The 19,918-nt window shown below is 42.6% G+C and overlaps 1 protein-coding gene across 1 annotated transcript in view; it reads left to right on the plus strand.

The window, feature by feature from the left end:
- The first annotated feature begins 5,452 nt into the window (after positions 1–5,452).
- The window catches only part of SPON1 (spondin 1), a 145,427-nt gene continuing 130,961 nt past the window's right edge, over positions 5,453–19,918 (plus strand). Inside the window, exons 1-2 of the mRNA XM_065755470.1 lie at positions 5,453–5,691; positions 10,958–11,064. Coding sequence (XP_065611542.1) covers positions 5,469–5,691; positions 10,958–11,064 — 330 coding nt within the window. The 5' untranslated portion in view covers positions 5,453–5,468. The remainder of the gene's footprint in view (positions 5,692–10,957; positions 11,065–19,918) is intronic.

A 19,918-nucleotide genomic window follows, 5' to 3' on the forward strand; every position in this document is an offset into this window, starting at 1 on the left:
AGCTGGAGGTTCCAACAAAGGTGCCATCCGATGATAAATGGATGGTTGGACTTGATGATCTTGTAGGTCCTTTCCAACCTTATGAACCTATGATACATGAGGGCGGTGCATCAGTCTAACAAGTTACAGTAAATATTTCCTTCAGAAGGAAATGTTACTAAGTCCAACAGGAGGATGTAGATTAAATGATCTCATAACAAGTAGCAGGAGCTTGTGGAATGCTTTCTTTGGAAGATGATGCTATTTTGCAAACATTCCAGTGTGCTTGAATTACAGTGCTAGTCTGCAAATGCATGTAAGCTAGCTGGTGCAATCACCTTATTTATTTATTTTTCTTTCTTTTATCATCTTCTGTCCTGATGCTTAGCCATTACTAGAAAGCTCCAGAGAAGTTTATCCTCCCCCTATCTTTCCAGTGCATCTTTGATGAAAATATAGTTCTTGGTTTTGGTCTTTTGTATTCATAGGATGTTACTTCACAAGGAGTGTTGCCTTAGCACATTTGTAATTAAGTCCTACTCTTATCAAAGTTGAAGCTTTAATCACTTCATGTATCATTATAAAAATCCTTCTGAGAAAGGATGATTGGTTGAATAGATTTTAGAGATATGTATGGTTTGAGTGTCTTTGTACATGATTTGCAGACACAAGCCAGTCATTTTCTTCTCCAGCATAAGTTGTCTTTAACGTTCTTCCTGAGAAATTGTCCGGTTCCTATCCATGCAGTATTGACCTCACATTAATATTTGCCTTGAATTGTTATCTTAGCCACCCTGAGAGCTCCTTACAAATTTCAGTTTGAACTAGTGCAGAAATAGGAGCTTGATCACGCCTTGTGCATGGTGAATGTAAAAGCAAGAGCTAGCCCACAGATGTTGAGCGATTCAAGAATTAAAATGTGATGATGAGAAGCCACTGGAATAACCTTTCAAGAGTGGGACAGATGAAAATGTGAATGGTTTGGTTATTTTTTCGTTAGTGTTTTAGGCATATTGGTCAAGTTGGAGATACGTAGATCAAGGCTGAGAACAAGGAGACGTGTTACATCAGTGAGAAAGGGGCTGAACGAACTCCCAAAATGCTGAAGTTGGGATTGGGACTAAGGTCAACAAAAGCTGATTAAATTAACAAAAGCTTTTGCAGCTTTATTGTTGCGTGGCTTAATTTGGAAGACGTGTAGAAAAACATGGTGGCTGGTTTGCTTTTAAGTGGATGGGCTTTGCCAAGGTGGATGCAGGGGGGCTGAGCTGCTGAGGGACAACTGGCACTCGTGCAGAAGGCCATGTTCTGCCCTCCTGTGGGAACGGGGAGACCCTGAGCACTGGGCTCCTGAAAGCAGTGATGGCTGAGGGTTGCTATAGGCTGAGAATGGAAGAGATACGGTCTAGAAATTGCTGGTGCTCCAGGTTTGCAACAATAAACTTCCTTGGTGTAAATGAAGCTTCGCATTAGGTTTGCAGAGCCTGTCTTTGTTTAGTTTACTCTTGGGAGTTTTTTTAGGATTCCCAAGGTAGCTCTTGAGACTCATTACATGGGGAAAAAGAACAAGATTGAAGAACATGTTTACCGTCTGAGTTTAAATCTGAGTTTAAATATTGCAGGAAGTCTCGGTCTTTCTGTATCAAACCTCGCCAAAATAGCCAGTGTACAGAGGATAGGTTTATGTCAACATTTAATCTTGAAAGATCCATTCAAAAACAGCTTTGGTTTTAATCCTGTTCTGCCTGTGTAACCAGGGGTGCTGGCAAGACTTTTCTAGCTCTTTTGCAGTCACTGTGCAATTTCAAAGGCACATCTTGTCCCACAGTTTTCCAGCTTAGTTCAGTTTTTGCCCCAGTTAAGCCCAAAAGGAACCCCAACTGCTTTTCTCTTTCTCTCTTTGCCACTGCTTCTTTCAGCATTGCAGTGTTTCTCTAATAATATTTATGATACTATTCTCATCATGTCAGGAACCAAATATTTCTATGGAATATATTAGAAATGAATACTCTCTTACTGTCGGTGTAAAAATATGCTGCTGACATGCACGACTAAACAGGCAAATGTAATTGAGCTACTGGGAAGTTTAATATTGGAGAGGCATTGTATTGACTGACAGTGGTATAAATGGTGAACAGACCTCTGCAAACATTTGCTGTCATTACTCTTCACTTCTTGGATTCCTAGGAGAAAGGAAGTTGAGAACAGTGCCGCAGAGCTGTAAGAAATCTTCTTAAGTGTCTCAAAAGCCATTTTCTTTGTCTAATAGGAGAACAGTTTTCTCCAGATCTCTTTCTAAACAGGCTTTGAATGCAGCGCAGACCAATTGGAGTTGGAAAAGCACCATTCTTGCTGTACACAGAAGGGAATTTTAGCAGCGAAGCAGTTTTTTCTTCCACCTCAACTAACAGAAAAATATGGCATTTTGTTTAAGAAAAATAGAGTGTGAGTGCTGGTGGGGGAGGTGATAGAAATGCAAATTAGACTATTAGCTAGCTCTGTGGTAAGACGTGAAGGCCTAAAAATGGAACAGGAACACTTGAAATTGCAATCTTCGAATTCCCTGCTTCCTTTCCTAGTCACCTTCAACTTCACTGCAGCGTTACTTGCTGGTCATCTGGCATGCTCGTTCAAATCCTGAACAGCAGCATCCTCTGTCATGCTGCTAAGGAGCAACTGAACATTTCTTTCGTGAAGAAAAAGATCTCCTGGAGACTTGAGTCAGTTGCCTCCCTTACTTTTTTGGTAGCAGTAGTCAGAATGCACTTGCTGCAAACTTCCAGTGTTAGTTGGACACCTGAATGCTAAACAGCTAGTTAATCTCTGGACAATTAATGTCTTTAGAGGAAGGAAAGGCACCCTTTAGCTCAATGCCTTGAAAATTGATAGGATGCACTTATTTTCTCTTCTCTCTGGCCATTCATTTCGTCTTGGGTTCAAATTTAGAAAGAAGGCCTTAGAACTGTGTGAAGAAGCCTGACTGGGTAGTGATGAGGCTTTGAACACCTGCAAACCGTGCACAGAACTGAAACTCCTTTCTGATTCCTTAATTGAGCACTACAGTGACTAGCTCTTGTTTAAAAGAGTAGGCATCTTTCTTGCCAGTATCTGAAAGATTTATTCCTCTGTTGTTAGCAGTATAGATAAGTGAATCTCCTATCCTAGTAAGGCTACCAAGGAGCTGAGCAGATTTAAGGCACCTCTCTCCTTGATGTTTCTTGTCTGATTTTGGTGGCCTTTCCTCTCTGACTTGATACTTGTAAGGGGTCTAAAAATTGACCAGAGGTTGTTTTTATTTACTTTGAGGAGTATGGACTTTAAAGTCAGGTGCTGCACAGCCTGCTGGTACGATGTAAGTTTAGCCTTAGTGGGTAGTTCTTTAAACTTCAAGTAACTTTTTGAAATCAGAGAAGCAGAAGGAGGGGAAGGAAGGAAAATTGTAAGAAGGCCACCTATGGTATCTTCCAGTCAGTGGAAGGATATTAGCAGTTAGTGGAATCCTCTAAAATCACAAAATGAGCTTCTTATCAGGGAAAAAAAAAAAGACACCAAAAGAAAGGCTGTTGATCTTCTGAAATGTTTCTGCTTGCTAGGAAGTAGTGAGGCAGTGGAGGCAGGGAGTGTTTTCTCCAACCATAATGACTCAATCAAATGCTCTTACCCCAGTAATGATTGTTGTACCTAAGAACGGGCAGAAACTTTGTTCATCCCAGAAAGGACAGAAAGAAAAGCAGCGCTGCAGTCTCTAAGATACTTTTTTTTCTCTGAAATTTGACATGGGTGGTTGGATTCATCCAATTGCATGCAACTTTGACGCATCATGCTGGATGCTTTAGGCACACGCTAATTAGAACAAATAGAAAACCCTGAGGATGCCCATGCTTAATGACACTGCCCATATTCCAAAATGTCTCTACAACAAATGACTCATTTCGTGGCTGTAGGCAGTGCAAGTTAATTTGTCTGTATCAGTGGCTAAGTGGAAACATTCACTTTGAACAAGACACACTGCTTTGTACAAGGTACCTTCCAGGAAACTTTCCAACACTTCTGCTTTTGAACAAAAGTGAGAAGCCAGAAGGTACAGGCCAGGTCGGGGAGGAGAAAAGTGATAGATGTAAGATGGATTGTAAGAGTTAACAGATGCTGCTGAATTAGTTAACTTTTAGCTTGATACTGTGTAAGACCAAGAATCATAGAATCACTCAGGTTGGAAACGACCTTAAAGATGATTGAGTCCAGCCACACCCTAACCATACTACCCTAACTCTTTGAACCCTCCGCTAAATCACATCCCTGAGCACCACATCCAAATGGTTTTTAAGCACATCCAGAGATGGTGACTCGACCATCTCCCTGGGGAGCCTATTCCAGTGCCTAACAACCCTTTCTGTAAAGAAGTGTTTCCTGATGTACAGAAAGCTGTAAAGAGGACTCGAAGTCCTCTGAAGAGCTTTGAGTTAGAACCAGAGCTGTGGCTCAGAACGGCAGTGGATTGAGCAGAAGTGTGTGCAGTTCCCTCTGCAAATGCTTCACTCAGGTAATTGCTTTTCAATCAATCTTAGCAAAAGAAATGAGAAGTCAAGTATGGAGAATGAAGTAAATTTGCAGGTGTCTTGTGCCGGTGTGGTTACAGCTGTCATTTTCCGTTGCGTATTGGTTTGTTTTTCTTCACTGACAGAGTTGATTGAAGAACCTGGAAAAAGTGAACCTCGTTCTCGTTAAATGAATGAGCTGAGCATAGCAGTCAAATGATACCCAGGAGTCTATGATGTTATTGAACTGTGGTCACTCATTTAATTATCTCAATGAACGTGGGTCTTTGGACACGTACAGCTAACCACCTTGCATGACCAGGTGCCCTCAGAGCTCACAGCACAAGCAAGGTGAATGCTGTTGCTCCAAAGGCGATGGGTCAAACTGCCCCTGCACTGGACTGGCTGGGTGGGAAGGGGAAGCGTGAGCATTATCGATGACTCTGTATTTGCTAAAGAGCTGGTTGAGTTTTTAAAACGGACTGTGTTCCGAACGTGCATTTTGTGGCTTTGTGAGCTCACGCACATAACGTGAGGAGTACAGTACAAGCAAGCTTGCTGCGCAGCACTCAGAAGGCAGACTTTCAGAAACGGAAATGTTCAGCATCTTCACGCAGAGCCCAGTGGAGAAGCACCTTTATTTGGCAAGCAGTGACTCGGGGAAGGTCAGTGTGGAGCCCCAGTGGTTGTAACCTGCGTCTCGGCACGGGCGCGGCCACCCCACCCTCTCCGTCCCATGGACGGCGGCGCGGGGCCGCCCCGCGCCGTGTGGAGGCAGCGCTTCGCCGGGAGCTTGGGCGAGAGCCGGCTCCGTGCTCCCGCCCTCCTCCCTTTCTCCCTCCCTCCCCGCCTGCCTCCTCCCGCGCTGCCCCCTCCCCGCCTCTCCCCTCCCCTCTCCGCGCCGCAGCTTCCCCCGGGCCGCCCGGCGCTGCCCGAGCTGTGCGGGCGCCGAGGATGGCAGCGCGGCTGCGGCCCCTGGCCCTGCGGCTGCTGGCGCTGACGTTCCCCTTGGTGGCGAGGGGCTTCTCCGACGAGACCCTGGAAAAAGCCGCCAAATCCGAGGGCTACTGCAGCCGGATCCTGCGAGCCCAAGGCACCAGGAGGGAAGGGTACAATGAATTTAGCCTCAGGGTGGAGGGAGATCCGGAATTCTACAAGCCTGGAAACAGTTACCGCGGTAAGTTGACCGTCCGCTCCTGATAGCGGGAACGGGCTGGACAAATGTCCGCGAAACTACGGCGAGCCCCTGCCCGTCAGCTGCCTATTTGTACCGGCGTGCGACTGCGTGGGCTCGGGCAGGGTAGCGTGCTCCCACGCGTTACTTTATTGGGGATGCTTTGACGACAAGTGAGAGCGAGTTGCGTTTCGCGGCATCGCTTTCGCTCCCAAGCACCAGCCCGGCATCAGGAGGAATTCCCTTTCTTCTTTCTTTTATCAGTTCTCCCCTCCGGCTCCAGCTCTAGAGCAGCGTTACAAGTTGACGGGATACTTAAACGCTCTCTTGCCCCGCTCGCCCGCTCCTGTGGGATTTCTTCCTGCCCTTGCAAACATAGCTCGGCGAGTAGAAGCTTCACCATCCTGCAGAAAGGAGAGGGGACTTGGAGCCGGATCTTCTTGCCCTGAGATGTGGATGTTAATATCATGAGTTAGCATACGGGCAAACAGTGATGCAGCGTGCTTCCCACATTTTCCACTTCTGTTTATCCCACCTCCCCCCCCCCCCCCCCTTGTATTTTTTTAATTTATTAATTTTTTTTTATTTTTCCTGGGGAAACAAACAGGAATGAAGCAGAGGAGACTCTGCTAATGACCACTGTAAATAGGAGATGGAGGCACTCATTCTCTGCTGAACGTTTCATGTATGGTGCTTGAAATTAACTTTCAAAGCACACTCCAGCATGTTCTTCTAACTGATAGATAAAGGCAGGTTTCATCCGCTTTCCCTGTCTGCATGTAACCCCTTTGGAAACAAACCTTCTTGGAATATTCATTTAACTTTGTCTTGTAAAGTATTTTGGGAGGAGATTGGAGTGTTTTATGCTCCGGCTCTTTTATAGGCAAAATGAATGGCTTCTTGGGGGAAATCATCACTTCGGATGAAAATGGATTTTGAGAGTTTCTAAGTATTTCTCCCGACCTTCCTCAGAGCCAGTGTGAAGAGCAATGTTTTCCCATTGCACGAACAAGGGGTCTTAGTGCAGAAAGGGAGAGAAAAGTGTTCTCTTAAAGAATGGGATAAAAAAAATCTGCTGCCCTGATGAACCTTTTGACTGTAACCTTGTGTTATTTGTGATAATTATTATTTTTTTTTCTCAGTAACTGATGAATTTTAACGTGGGGTGAGGAAACCTGTGTTTCCCACCCATCAGTTCAACTGCTCCAGGCATCGGGGTTAGTACCCGAGTGTGAAAGAATGCGTGCTGCGTTGAAGTAGGTGACAAGTTCTTTGACAGTGACAAATGCATTAATGCTCTTGGGAAGTGTGAGCACATACGTCTATGAAAGTATTCCTGGATATTTTCATTTGCCTGCCAAAGAGTTTTCTATTCCATGGGAACGTAGGGGTGAGGTAAGTCCCATGTGATAGAGCTGATGTTATGGATGTAGGTCTCGACTTTCAATACAGTAATCGCATCGGTGTATTGCAGTATCTTAAAAATGATAAAAATGTATCGAATAATAAAAATTTATAAAGCAGATCAAATCACGTGCCCAGGGTTTTGGTATTTGGAGTTAGAGCATTCAGTTGGCAGATAAGCGTGCCCGAATTGTCCTCCAAGGGCACTTTCTGAACGGTTGGAGGAAGATAAGTAAATGTTGCTGTAATATTTCTGTTATTCATGGCAAGAACTAATACTGACAGCATTGCAGGAAGTTTGAAGAGCTCGTTCTGTGGTACAACTAGTGCTATACTGCTGTTCTATCCAAAGGTTAGAAAACTGAACAAATAGTGTGGCACTGTGGCACATCTGTGATGTTTTTTAGCTGTAGATAACTAGATGTGCTACACCACAGCAGATTCGCACAACCTCAGCTGAGTTGGAGCCAGATCTGCCTGTTTCCATGGCCCCTGTTTGATCTGATGCAATCTGGATCCTTGGCACATCCCCTAGTGGGCTCCCAGAATAAACCAGTATTTCTGGAGGGTGGATAGTGCAGGAACAAGTGCTGTGTACAAATTCTGTACTCCACCAAACGGGAGACACGGGGCTATCTGTGGGTTGTGGGACTGCAGCGGCATACAGGAGCCCGTGGGTCACTGCTCCCCATTGTCTTTGGGAAAGCTTCCACGGCCTTCCTGTGGTTAACTCACCTTTATTGATCAGCAAGGGTCTGTCTGGACATACTGAAGTCTTGTTCTCCACCTCACTGGAGTACCAGGAGAAGAAAATGGTCCTGAGCCTACAGTCATCACTCTTTGCATGTAGGTGCACCTCCTCTGGACCCCAAACATGTGCAAGCAAACATGAGTAATCGTTGCTGTCCCAAGTGGTGCAAAATGAGGCAGCGGTAGGGGAGGCTGAGGAGCCATGCTATCCTTACTCATGTGTGAGATGAGAGCAATTAACTCTGTGCTTTTTGCCCCCAAGGAAGGTAACCTGACAGGTTCCTACCGTCTCGTCTGGGGCATTGACTGCAAGCGGCCCTCCCCCCCTGCCCCAAAGAAACGTTGGGTCTCTTTCTTTCTGCATCTTCCTTCTACCCGAGGTGCAGATGGTCCTTTCTTCAACAAGCCCTCGGCTGAGCACTTTTAACATTTCTCAAGTAGCAGCCTGAACCTGCGTTAGCTGTGCTGCGTAAGTCAGGAAGCACCGTAGGGCAGGTGTAGGGGTCAGGATGCTGTCCCGACCGGAGGGGCTCTGATCACCACCCCCTCCACCCGGGGACATGGGGGCAGCGCACGGGCTTGGGGGATCTGGGGATCTGCTGGAGGCAGACAAAAGGAGCTGGTGATATGTAAGCTTCCTTTTCTTTGAGGTTTTACTGATCCTTACGGGAAGTTCGCGTAGTTGGATGAGCGCTAATGAATTTAAGTGCTGTGGGAGGAATTCTCAGCTGCTGCTCTTGCAAACGGCACGGACGGAGTTGAGCCCGAGGAGAACTTTTAGCTCTTATGCAACGAGGAGCCGCTATCTCTTGTGAAAACCAGCTGCGGTCCGGAGGCTCAGAGTGCAAAGCAAGCTGCAGCTTGCTGACGCAAGCCCTCCGGAGCGAGGATGCTAGCGATCAGCCCAGCCCAACTCAGGGATACCCAAACCCTTCTGGATCCCCTCTGCTCAAGTGTCTCCCCTCGAGCTTCGGCGCTCCCTGGGCACCGTGTCTCCCCGCATGGCTGGGTTGCGTGCCCTGCTTCAGCTGGGTGTGCACGGGGAAGGGCTGCACGGCTCGTGTGGGACGAAGCACGGAGTTATTCTGGGTTAAAGCGACTGTGTAACCGCAGCAGGAGTACTGCTAACCCCAGGCATTCAAAAAGCATGAGTCAGGCTTTGGAATTCTCCATTTATTTATTTATTTTGCCGATGGCTTTTATAGCGTTTCAGTGTCCTCTGTTTTATAGGTAACGTTTTGTTTGGGATTTTGGAAATTGCTCGGTCTGAGCTGCGAAGTTGTGAGGAAGATGGTGAAAACTTTTGAGTCAGTTCGCAGCTGGGTTCTCTGTTTCCTTGCTTAAGCTTTTAAGTATTTCTGGTGTCACCTTTTGCTCAGAGCGATTCAGACTTTTGAATTGCATGTAATACACGGAAAAAGTCGTTGCATGTGAAAGGCCTTCGTGGCAATTAGTTCTAGGAACCGTTGTCCAAGTGAGTGTGGTGGGTCCGTCCTCACTGAGTGCACTGGTGCTCTTCTCAGTTACTGCATCTCACTGTGGATTTTCATTTCGATGGGACTGCAAATGTCTGCAAAGCTGGGCTAATAATGCTAATTTGGGGGGCAGATTGTGCGTTAGTAGAGTGAAGCAATGTTTAGAAGTGTTATCAGAAACTCTAGTCTTATTATGCTGTCACTCATTTCCCGTACATAGTGTTTCCTCCTAAGAGATGATGACGTTTAACCTCTTAACAAGACTCAATAAGAATGAACAGAAAAAAAAAGTGCACAGGAAATCACAAGAGCTGGGGGGTCCTCTGTTGTGCCCGTCAGCACTTTGTATTCCCACAGATGTTTACAAATAAAGCAAGAGCTCCCTTTGGTCTCAATGTGGCACTTGTGATTTTTTAACCCTTTGTACATTCCTCCAAGCCATTCTTCACAGGTGGCGAGAAAAGCTGCAGGTTTTCGTACAGGTCTGGACCCAGATACAGCTGCTCAATGCTAGAAACCTCCAAATACACTGCTTTTTATTGTTCTGCTATTGAATATCTAGATCGAAAAGGTGTCCGTGTATTTCACGTGAACTCTGAATGGTGTTAGGACTCCTTGCCCTCTTTGTGTGCGAGGCACTCGTGAATGCTCTTCTGTAAAGCAGCGTTGGCAGTTGTGGTTTGCTTGTGAAAGCTGTGGGTGGTCTTCAGTTTTTATTGTGCCAGTCAGGGTTAGAGAATGGCAATTGTGTTCTGCAAGCAGTGCTGTCTGCATCATGCTTGAAGTAAAAGTTATTTAGAAGTAGTCACATTTTTCTGAGCATTTTCCTTTAGTTCAGAGTTTTCCCTAAAGATTTTCTCTGTGTTTCAGGCTAGGATTCCTATAGGGTGTTGAGAAAAGTTAAGTAATATTAAAATGCCCCCGAAGACCTTCCTCAAAATGCTGCTCCAATCCCCTTTTCCTTATAGTGTACAGAAGAGCCATAGCTGATAATAATAATTCAGGTAGGGTCTTCTGGGTGATACTTGTGCGATAGAGGCAAGCGGAGGATCGGAGCGTGGAGAAAAGTGTTTTGCTGATGTGTAGGATGCTTTGGGTGCCCAACCTGGCAGCACAATCATAGCTTTACCCAGGGGTTTTATGTTATGTCCTGTTCTGCCCTGAGGTTATGGAAGAGGAGGGCTGGTTGTAGAGCTAGCACCTCCACGGGCTGGGACACCAGGATGAGTCAAGCAGGGCTGGGGCAGGCAGTGTGGTTGAGAGCAGGACAGAAGCCGAAGCCAAGTGTTTCAGGAGATGTTCTTTCTCATAAAACTAAACAAAAAAAATCCCCGATGACAACACTGCAAAGCAACCTTCTGTAGAGCTGGGTCGTTAAGCTGTTCGTTTAGGAAATAAAGGGGCACTAACAAAGTAGCTGAGACCATGTCACATCAGTATTCGGGTAGTGCTTTTCAGTTTATGTGGAAACTTGGGCTGAACATTGTTGTATTCTGTCTGGCTCTGTTCCATGTTGTTAGTGCTCTTGCTTTTGTTAACAGCAACTTAACTCAGACATGTTTCACGCTGAACTGTGACATGATGTGCACGTGACTGATTTCAGAATTAATAGTTTGCTTTCTCTGTTTCTTGTACGTCAGTGACGCTTTCTGCTGCCACTCCTGCCTACTTTCGAGGATTCACCTTGATTGCTCTGAAGGAAGGAAGAGAAGGTGATAAAGAAGAAGACCATGCTGGAACTTTTCAGGTGAGAGAGCTTTCCCTCTAGGAGACTGTTTCACTTTGAGTTGGGCTCCAAGGGAGCTACTCCTCCCACAAGAGGATGAAGAACATGTGGAAGTAAGCACAAATACTTGTGGATGCTGACATGAGCACAGTATAACATGCTTTGTATGCTGTGCAATTGCTTTAAGAGGTTGTGGTTTTGGTACTTCTACTCCATCATTCTTTCCCACGTTTTTTTTTTTGGAGTCGGACATGTGCATTAATTATTTGAACTAGACCCTGGGGCACCTGAATATTTTATCCAAAGTGAATATGGGATTTGCCTTATTCGTGTTTTGATTTTTGTATTTCCTTGCCTAGAGATTCTTGTCCATTCAGATGCAGATTACTCTTTGGAGAAGTGTGCTTGCAACAGCTGTAATGACAGTTTTATCAATCATAAATTAGGTTCTCCTGTTTTATTGATGCTTAGCAGTACTTTACTTAATGAATGCATTCAGTGGGATGAAATGCTGTTTATCGTTATCAAAAGAATCAGAATCTGGAGCTATGATTCACAAAATAGCATTTCAAGCTATTTCAAAATCACGTTGCACAAGAAGAATTCTGGAAATTGAGACTACACATCATAGTTATGAAAAGTGATAGAAATTGGATAGGTTTATTGTTGCCCAGGATTCTCAAATGAGATAATGTTTCCTGTTTGACTTTCCAATTCTGTAAATACAGTTTGCTATACTGATCATAGTTTACAGGCTCGGTAATTATACTGATACTCATTTCAGTAATGACTTATAGACAAAGTACAGCACTTGCTACTAAGAATTGTCTCTATTTTTTTGAAGAGAAATACACAAAAGGTTTTATGTTGAGCTACGATGAGTCCATCTTCTCTTAAATTGTATTTTTTAATTTATTTATAGCAAATATAACATACAAACCCAATGCATATTTGAGTAATTTTTTCTTGCCCAATTTGCCTTGAGGACTCTTTATAGTTTTCATACGTTTTCTAAGAAAATCTGGAATAAATGAGAAGACAATTGATGATGGAATAATTTTCAAATAATGGGGGAACTCACTGAGCTTTGCTGGAGCACAGAGTAGGGGAAAGAAATGGAAATTCTGTACGTTTTATTTTTTTCTCTTGGAGGGCATAAACCACCATATTTTCAAGCCTGTCAGTATCGCTTTTCATTCATGAGATATGGGTTACATGGACATCCGTGGGCAAAACCTGAGTGCTGTGCTGAGGTGAAGATCCCAAGGGGCTACGTCTTTTGGTTTAAGGGTTGAACTGAGCAATGTGTGTAATGCTTCAAAATAGAGTAGAGGAGCGTGTGCTCGAGCAGGAAGGTGTTGACTAAGGACCAGCATCTCAGCAGCTGATAGAGTCATTATGCACCTAGGTTTTCGGGGTCACAGTTGTGCTGCAGTAGGTTTTGCTCTGCAGCCCCTTGTGAAGGATGAATGTGCTGTGATGACCTGCCGTGAGTTTACCCAGCAGGAGCTTTGCTCTCTTACAGCCTTCTCATGGCTCATTTACTTTTGCCTTGACTGCAAGTCAGCAGGTATGGTCAGTCTTCATTAATCATTAAGCTGCTGGGTCTTGATCCTGTAAATAGCACAGCTGTTAAAATTCTTGGTTGGACAGGTATTTTCTCCTACTTGTCACGGGGTAGAGACCATTACAGAAGTGTAGCTTGCACTCCATTGTTCTAAATCTGTTTTTCACTGAGAAAATTCAGATTTTAGGTCTGTTGTGTTACTTTTGGTTCTTTACTGTTGTGGCCAAACTTTTTTTTCTTTGTTGATGCAGCACACCCTGGGCACAACTTGTGCTTAGCACAAATAAATCATGTTATTTCCCACAAGCATGCATTACATTAAATTTGACTGGGGAGTTAAAGATGCTAAATTCAGCAGTAGAAGGACAAGAATGTAATAACACAGCTCTTAATAACACTGCACTTGTGGCAGTGGTAATTGTACAGCTTGGGGATGCCATGTCCCACTGGTCTCTTTACAAGAGCTGTTCCCAACTGTTGTTGTGTAGAGTGCTGATCCTTCTGCATTGTAATGATGAGCAACAGTCTGCAAACTGCTTGAAGGCAATTGGAAGGCATGTTATACTCAAAGGCAACGGTCAAACTGCTGGACTATAGAACTTATCTATACAGGCTACTTTAATCAACATGTATATGCAGTGCAATAGTTTTCGTTTGGTAAATAATGTAGATAATAGAAACTTAGTCCTGAATCTCATCTCATCCATCTTCCTTCTCAGAGGAAGAATAAATGCTTCAAGGAAATCCTTGGGGGGTGTTTATGCTATTCAGTTTTCAAGAAGCATTCAACAGCAACAAAGCATTCGTAATCTCTTCAAGCATCCACCCTTTGATATATAATATTTTATGAAAAGTGGAAGAAAAACTATATAGAGCTTTTTCCTAATGTCTAAGCAGAGCCTTCTCTAATACTGGTCAGATTATTCTCTTATCAGATAGTGCTCCAGAATTAAGAACTGTCTTGATAGTTACTTTGAAGTTTTCCTTAATCCCTCTCCAATTCCTTACACTTTCCACTTGCATTTTATTAAAATTACCATATTTTTTTTCCATTTTGAGCATCTTTATTCGGTTTTGCCTCTTATGTTGTCAAGTTGCAAGTTCAGCCTTATTTGTGTTGCCCTGAACTGTACAAAGTTAGTCAGTTTGAGCACACAACCATATGCAATTCAGACAAAATATTCCTTTAGAATCTCAAAATTCTCTTTATGCAGAATTCTCTAAGTGTACATAAGTTAACCTGTACTGTGGGATCATTGTGATATTATACAGGGGATCCATAATGCATTCCTGAACACTTTCTTCCACATACTGTGACCTATGTAGTTATTCATCATTTCATACCTATCCTTTTTTTCCTTACCAGTGTCAATCTTTGTATTTGTCTTGCCAGATTGCATCTTAACTGCATCCTCCATTTATCAAGAAAGTTCTCAACTGCAGTGCTATCCTCCAACGTGCTTAGCATTCTTCCAAAAGTTGTTGCTATTTATGAGGTTTATAAATACTTCTTAAAGAACGAAAAGGTCACTATGATGTGTGCAAACGTGACATGCTTTTCTCAGGTATGGGGATAACCTGAGTCATACAAACTCAAAACTAGATATTTGTCTTGTGTTGGCCTAGTCAGCCTTTTGATTCCTATGCTATATCTGCTGTTTTTGTGGTATTTTAGTACTGAATGTTTCATCACAGTAGGATACCTGAAGCTATACTCTGCTAAAAAAAAACAAGTGGATTCCACTTTCTTTGCTTTTGTGTGGATCAAGAAATTTTTAATTTAGGTCACTTAAGTTTACCACCCAGTAGTGAAAAACCAATGTAAGAACAGGACCAGGATTGAAGGGTTTTGTTAAAAGATAGAAAACAAAACGTGGCATTTATAATAATCAGGTGTGTCTGCCAAAGCAGAAAACATGTAAGGAAACTTGGTGCAGTAGTAGCTAAGTAAGGCTAGCAGTCTTTTGTCCTAAGTCATCCTTCTCTGGGTTTATCCTGAAACTGCTGCAGACTTTGCCTTTGTTTGCTGAATGGTGATCACTTCTTTGGATGCTGTTTTGCTGACTGATAGGTCTACCAAAACGTTTAGATTAAAAGGTATTTTTACAAAGCTCTAAGAAAAGCAAGCCCTTGGTTGCTGTGTTCCTGCATTCCGTAGGAATCATGCATCTTTTCAAGCAGTTGATATCCTACATTTTGAAAAGAGTGGTCTTAAGACTACTTTTAGCCTTATGTCAAGGTTTATTAGCTCTTGCTATTAAATATTGTATTAGTTATATATATATGTATAATTAAAATGACTGCTATTATTTATCAAGCTTTTTATTAACTGTGTTTGCTTCTGTTTAAAAATCTTCTATCCATGTATGAGTGTGTCAGGCAACAAGTAAATTCTGTTTTAAAAACAGAAACAAAGAACAAGGGTTTATTCTGTGATGGATGAAATGATGTAATTTTGTTTCAGGACTTCGCTAGCGTTTTGCTCCTGTTTGCATTCTGTACCTTCCCTTTCCCAGCATCTTATCACTGGACATGAGTCAGACATCTTGCTGCCTATAAGCATATGGAAATAATGAATTATTACTCTGATTTGAGACGTAATATTCGGTCATCCAGTGGTTTGCAAATTGTGGTACTGATTTCTGTAGTAAAATCATGTCAGAGAGGGAAACAAATCTGCTCGCGTTGACTTTCCTAAGAGAAAGATGCTGTACCACCCTGCTCCCAAAAAGAGATCATGTGTGCAGTTGCATCCAAACCCCTAAATGAAAAATCTTTCTGAATTTGATCAGTAGCTCTGTCATCAGCAGGAGATAAATCAACGTGAAGCAGCTGTACACAGGCATTAAATTCATGATCTGGTGCTATTGCAGAAGCATTATAGATGAGAGAATTGGGATATGCCAGCTATATAACTTGGAGACTGAGAAGGGAGAGATGAATTTGAGTCTGTAAAATTCTGTGTTGTGTTTATCTCTTGGTCTTTTGCATTTGCCAAAACCTCTGGCAAGGTTTTGGTTAAAGATAGTATTGCTTCAGACAGTAAAAGATCACTGCATAAGAGTGAGCTCTAGGAACTTGCAGAAAAGGAACAGCTCTGTGGTAGATATTATGTGCTGCTGGTGACACTGTAGAAAAAGCAATTTATATTTCAATCACATAATTTGTTTTTTACTTTATTTTAACCTTCATTTACTTTTATTTTGTTCTTGTTTGAGCTTGTGCTTTAAATGGGGCCATTTTTTTTATGTTCAATCACCCATTTTTTGGTTATACTATGTACCAGCTTGTTACATCATGCTTGTTACATATACATCATTGTGTATGTAATTGCCATGTCTTTTAGAATTAATTGTTGAAGCCATACAAAGGCACAGCTAAAACTAGAAAGCATAAGAAACCTGTAAACGTTATGTATTTGACTACAGCAGGTGCTTGAAGTACTAGCTAATGTTTATTGAGGAAAAAAATACTGAACTGTGCTTGTTTGGAACATCACTTAGTTTGCTGCTGGTCAGAGATGGGTTTTGTTTCTTAACTTAGGTACTTTATATATATATATATTTATGTTGACAGCTTGCTAATGTCAATTCTGAGTGTTTTCCTGTAGCTTCCTGGCTTATTGCTTAATAGGGAAAGAGACTTTCTGCTGAAAGCTTGCTGGGATTTATATGAACTCTTCCGCCACGGATGCTGGGAAGATGAGAGACAACAGGTCCAAGGTGAAACAAGGCAGGGTAGGACTGGATGTAAAGACTAACCTTTTCTCTGTGATGATAGGCAGTACCACAGATGGCTCACATCTCCACCCCCAGAGGTTTTTGAGACTTGCCTGGATACAGTACTGGTACTCTTATTTGTGACAATGCATTGCAATAACTGCAGTTATGAAAAGATGTCAACACAGATAGCATACAGGTGCCAGTACACACAGAGCAGTTGTGTGCAGCCTGTAGTGAGAAGTGTACATTTTTCCATGTAGCCAGATGAAATCAATCCGACTTAAGACTATAGCCAGTGAATTCATATCTAAAAGTATGCTTAAATATTGCTAAATTTTCCTATCTTAAGCATGCAAACTAGAAGACTTCTTCCCAATCCTGCCTGCCTTTCATAAGGCTTGCTCATGCTGACAGAAGGCAGTGTCTGACTTCCCCCTCAGACAGCTCCATTTTAACTCTACTGGACTGTTTTTCTTAAGGGTTATCTTGCTGTATCTCTACCATCACTTTTAAACCTTTAAATTATTACTTATTTATTTATTTGGCTTTCTTTTTTGTTGTTTTTTTCTTCTTCCCCCCCCTCTCCTCCCTTTCATTTTTGCCCTCTTCCTGTCTCTGCTTGGCTGTGGAAAGAATAATCTGACTTCTACATCTCTTTCCTAGTCTTCTTTCATTGTTTAATGTAATCTTACTTATTCTGGTTGTTTTTTTTTGTTTTGTTTTGTTTTTTTTTCTTAGTGAGATAGTGCTCTTCCTTGAAAGTAACTTCATGTGGTGATTGTGGCACAGTAAGAGCTTATGTTTTTTTAGGAAAGGGCTATGCCTGAATAAATATTCAATTTGCTGATGTTTCGGGTTGTGCTTTCAAGAAAAACATGTACAAAAACCCACCCCTACCTGCTCCCTAGGAAAAAAAAAACAACCCTAAACCAAAATCAGGAAATGTGCGTCTTGAGATATGTCAGCTAAAACTCCAGACCCTTTTTCAGATCCAAGGCTTATCAGAATTATGTTGTCTCAAGTCCTAACTTCTGCCTTGCCTTGCAGTTTACCAGCTGTACACAATCTACCTCTGCAGTGCCAGACTGTGTCACAGTTGCCTGCCGAAATATGCAGTAAAAAATACATCTAGATTGTTCTGTTCCTTGGATTAGCTCTAAAGTGCAAGACATTCTGGTCCCCAAAGGTTCCTGGATGGACTCATCAGGTGATTGAACTTGACAGCTCCAGTTTATGTGGGAAGATGCGTAGAGGAAAAATAGCACTGGAAGCACTGTCCTTTTTTGCCTTACAGACTCCAGCCTTCTCTCCATGCCCATCATCATTGAGAAGGACCTTCTGGGCCTCTTGGGACCATTTAATACCTCGCAGGAGTTTTTAGTGCAGATCTGGCTTCCAGACACAGTTTTGCATTTGCAGTGATTTCATTCAGAGCTGAAGCCCAGTTCTGGGAGTGCAAATCTTTTCTGTCAGTCAGTGGAAGCTGTATGCTCTTCCCCTCTTAAGCACTGTTGAAGAGGACATGGCCATCTTGATGACTTCAAAGGAATATTTGTTATCACTTTCTTCCAGCCCAGGTAATCTACCTAGTACATTGTTATTCCAATGTCAGTCTTTCTTTAGATAGCAACTCATCTGTGCCAGAAACTCTTAACTCTGTGGCAATAACTTTAAATAGGATAAATGTCATGGTTTATAGCTCAACATGTACGTAGGCTCTAGCTTCATTGAAACTTTTGTTCAGCATCTATTTTTTCACTCCTAATGTTGCCATCAGGCTTTCCTTCCTAGATTTCCCTTTTGGTCTCATTATTTACTAGCTTAATCTAGGGCTTCCACCAATTACTTCAGATTCATCGTGGTTCTGCTGAGCTATATCACCACTGTTACCTCCTCAGCTAGTATCCTTCTTTAAGGATCTATGAATCAGCTCTGATATGTTTACCGTTCTCGAGCACTCAGTGTGTCAGTTTCAACCAGCAGGACCTTAGAGCAAGTGACTGTTCATTGCACTTCCACTTGACATCAGGTTACAGGTGTTCCCTGTGGTTCTGCACATCCATGCTACTCCCATAGTGAGACAGGCTTTTAAAAAGTGAAGTTATTCTGACGAAATGTGCTCATCCTGATGCTTCTCTCCAAGAGAGCACTGCCAGCTACCAGACTGCAGTGACTGGACTGTAGAAGTACAGATTAATGCATGTACAAGTCCTCTCTTGTATTGTCCTTTTGGAAGGAGTGGGAATTGAGATGATGGTCGAGTCTGAGGCCAGCTCGACTGTTTCTCCAGGCTGTATGGACTTTTCCACTTTTTAAAGGAAATCTTGCTTTCAGACCTTTAGAGTTTTGAGGAAGGAACATGTACACCAGTAGAGAGTCTCACAGTTAAATTTAAATGGTGGGTGTTGTTTGCTTTTTTTTTTTTTCATAACACAGCAATGGCTTTTTTAAGTTCAGGAGTTTGTCTGCCTATTGGACTGGCTCAGCTGTTACTGAGAAAATCTTTCAGCTAATCTTCGGACAGTATTAGAGGTCTTCAGTTGTCCAGGCTTCATAGTTGTGAAGAAAGTCAGTTCTCATCACACCTGTTTGCTAAATTCATTGCTGCCAGACAGAATTTATTTTGCTGTGCCATTTGTCTTGAGAATTGCTTTGTGAATTCAGAACGTCATTTTACGTTACCTAAGTGACGATATATTTAGCTTTCATTATTTCAGCCTGCATGTGTGCCCTTCTCAGACCTAGAATGCAATCTACCCTGACAGTCTTCCTCATTTGCAACTGGTCCTTTTCTGATGTTGGTAGGAGCCTCTCACTGTTTGCAGAGGGATACTATTTCAACATCCATTGCTGTCCTGAATAGTTGTAATTGATTATTTTCTCTACTGTGATAGCTTTTTCTCATGACCTAACAACCCAGGATCATTAGTCACTGGACCACAGTGTATTTACTCTACATCAGAGTGATGTGGACTGTGTCCTTGAATGCCTATCTGTGTTCCACAGGATATAAAATCCAGGTGCTGATGGACAATATTGCCATTTCATCTTACAGCCACAGTGATGCAAGATCTTTTAAGGGTAATGACCATATATTTTGATTCTGGTACGTTTGCCATGTCTGTTTTTCAGTGCTTTGTTCTAATGCACCTTCATAGATGTATTTAGTTATTCCACTTTGTGCAGTCATGAACAGCTGTTTGCAATGATAGGCTTGTAAATATTTTTTAAAATCTACCTCTTTGTTTTAAATGCATCAGATGTTTTACTCCAATGCTGGCATTTACTCAAGAGAATCTGGAGATATTCTGATTAGGATGCTTGATTTTCTTTGGCTTCATTTCTTTAAAAACTTAAAGGTAAGGCTAGAATGCATCTTTAAGATATCTCCTTTGCCTGCGTGGCTTTATAGACTATTTGGAAGCTAAGACCAAAAGCTGTATAACATCACTTTTCCTCCCAGATCTGCCGTTGCAGGACTCAGTTCTGACTCACATCAGAATTTCTCCTGGTCTATCACCTCTCATCCTGATTCTCTGAGTGTTTTATGCCCCCTCAGACTTCGCTAATGATCACCTGAAAGGTA

The sequence above is a fragment of the Cyrtonyx montezumae genome, unplaced genomic scaffold (assembly GCF_038088225.1).
Source record: "Cyrtonyx montezumae isolate F1298 unplaced genomic scaffold, pur_monq_1.0 scaffold_10, whole genome shotgun sequence".
Taxonomy (NCBI): Eukaryota; Metazoa; Chordata; class Aves; order Galliformes; family Odontophoridae; genus Cyrtonyx; species Cyrtonyx montezumae.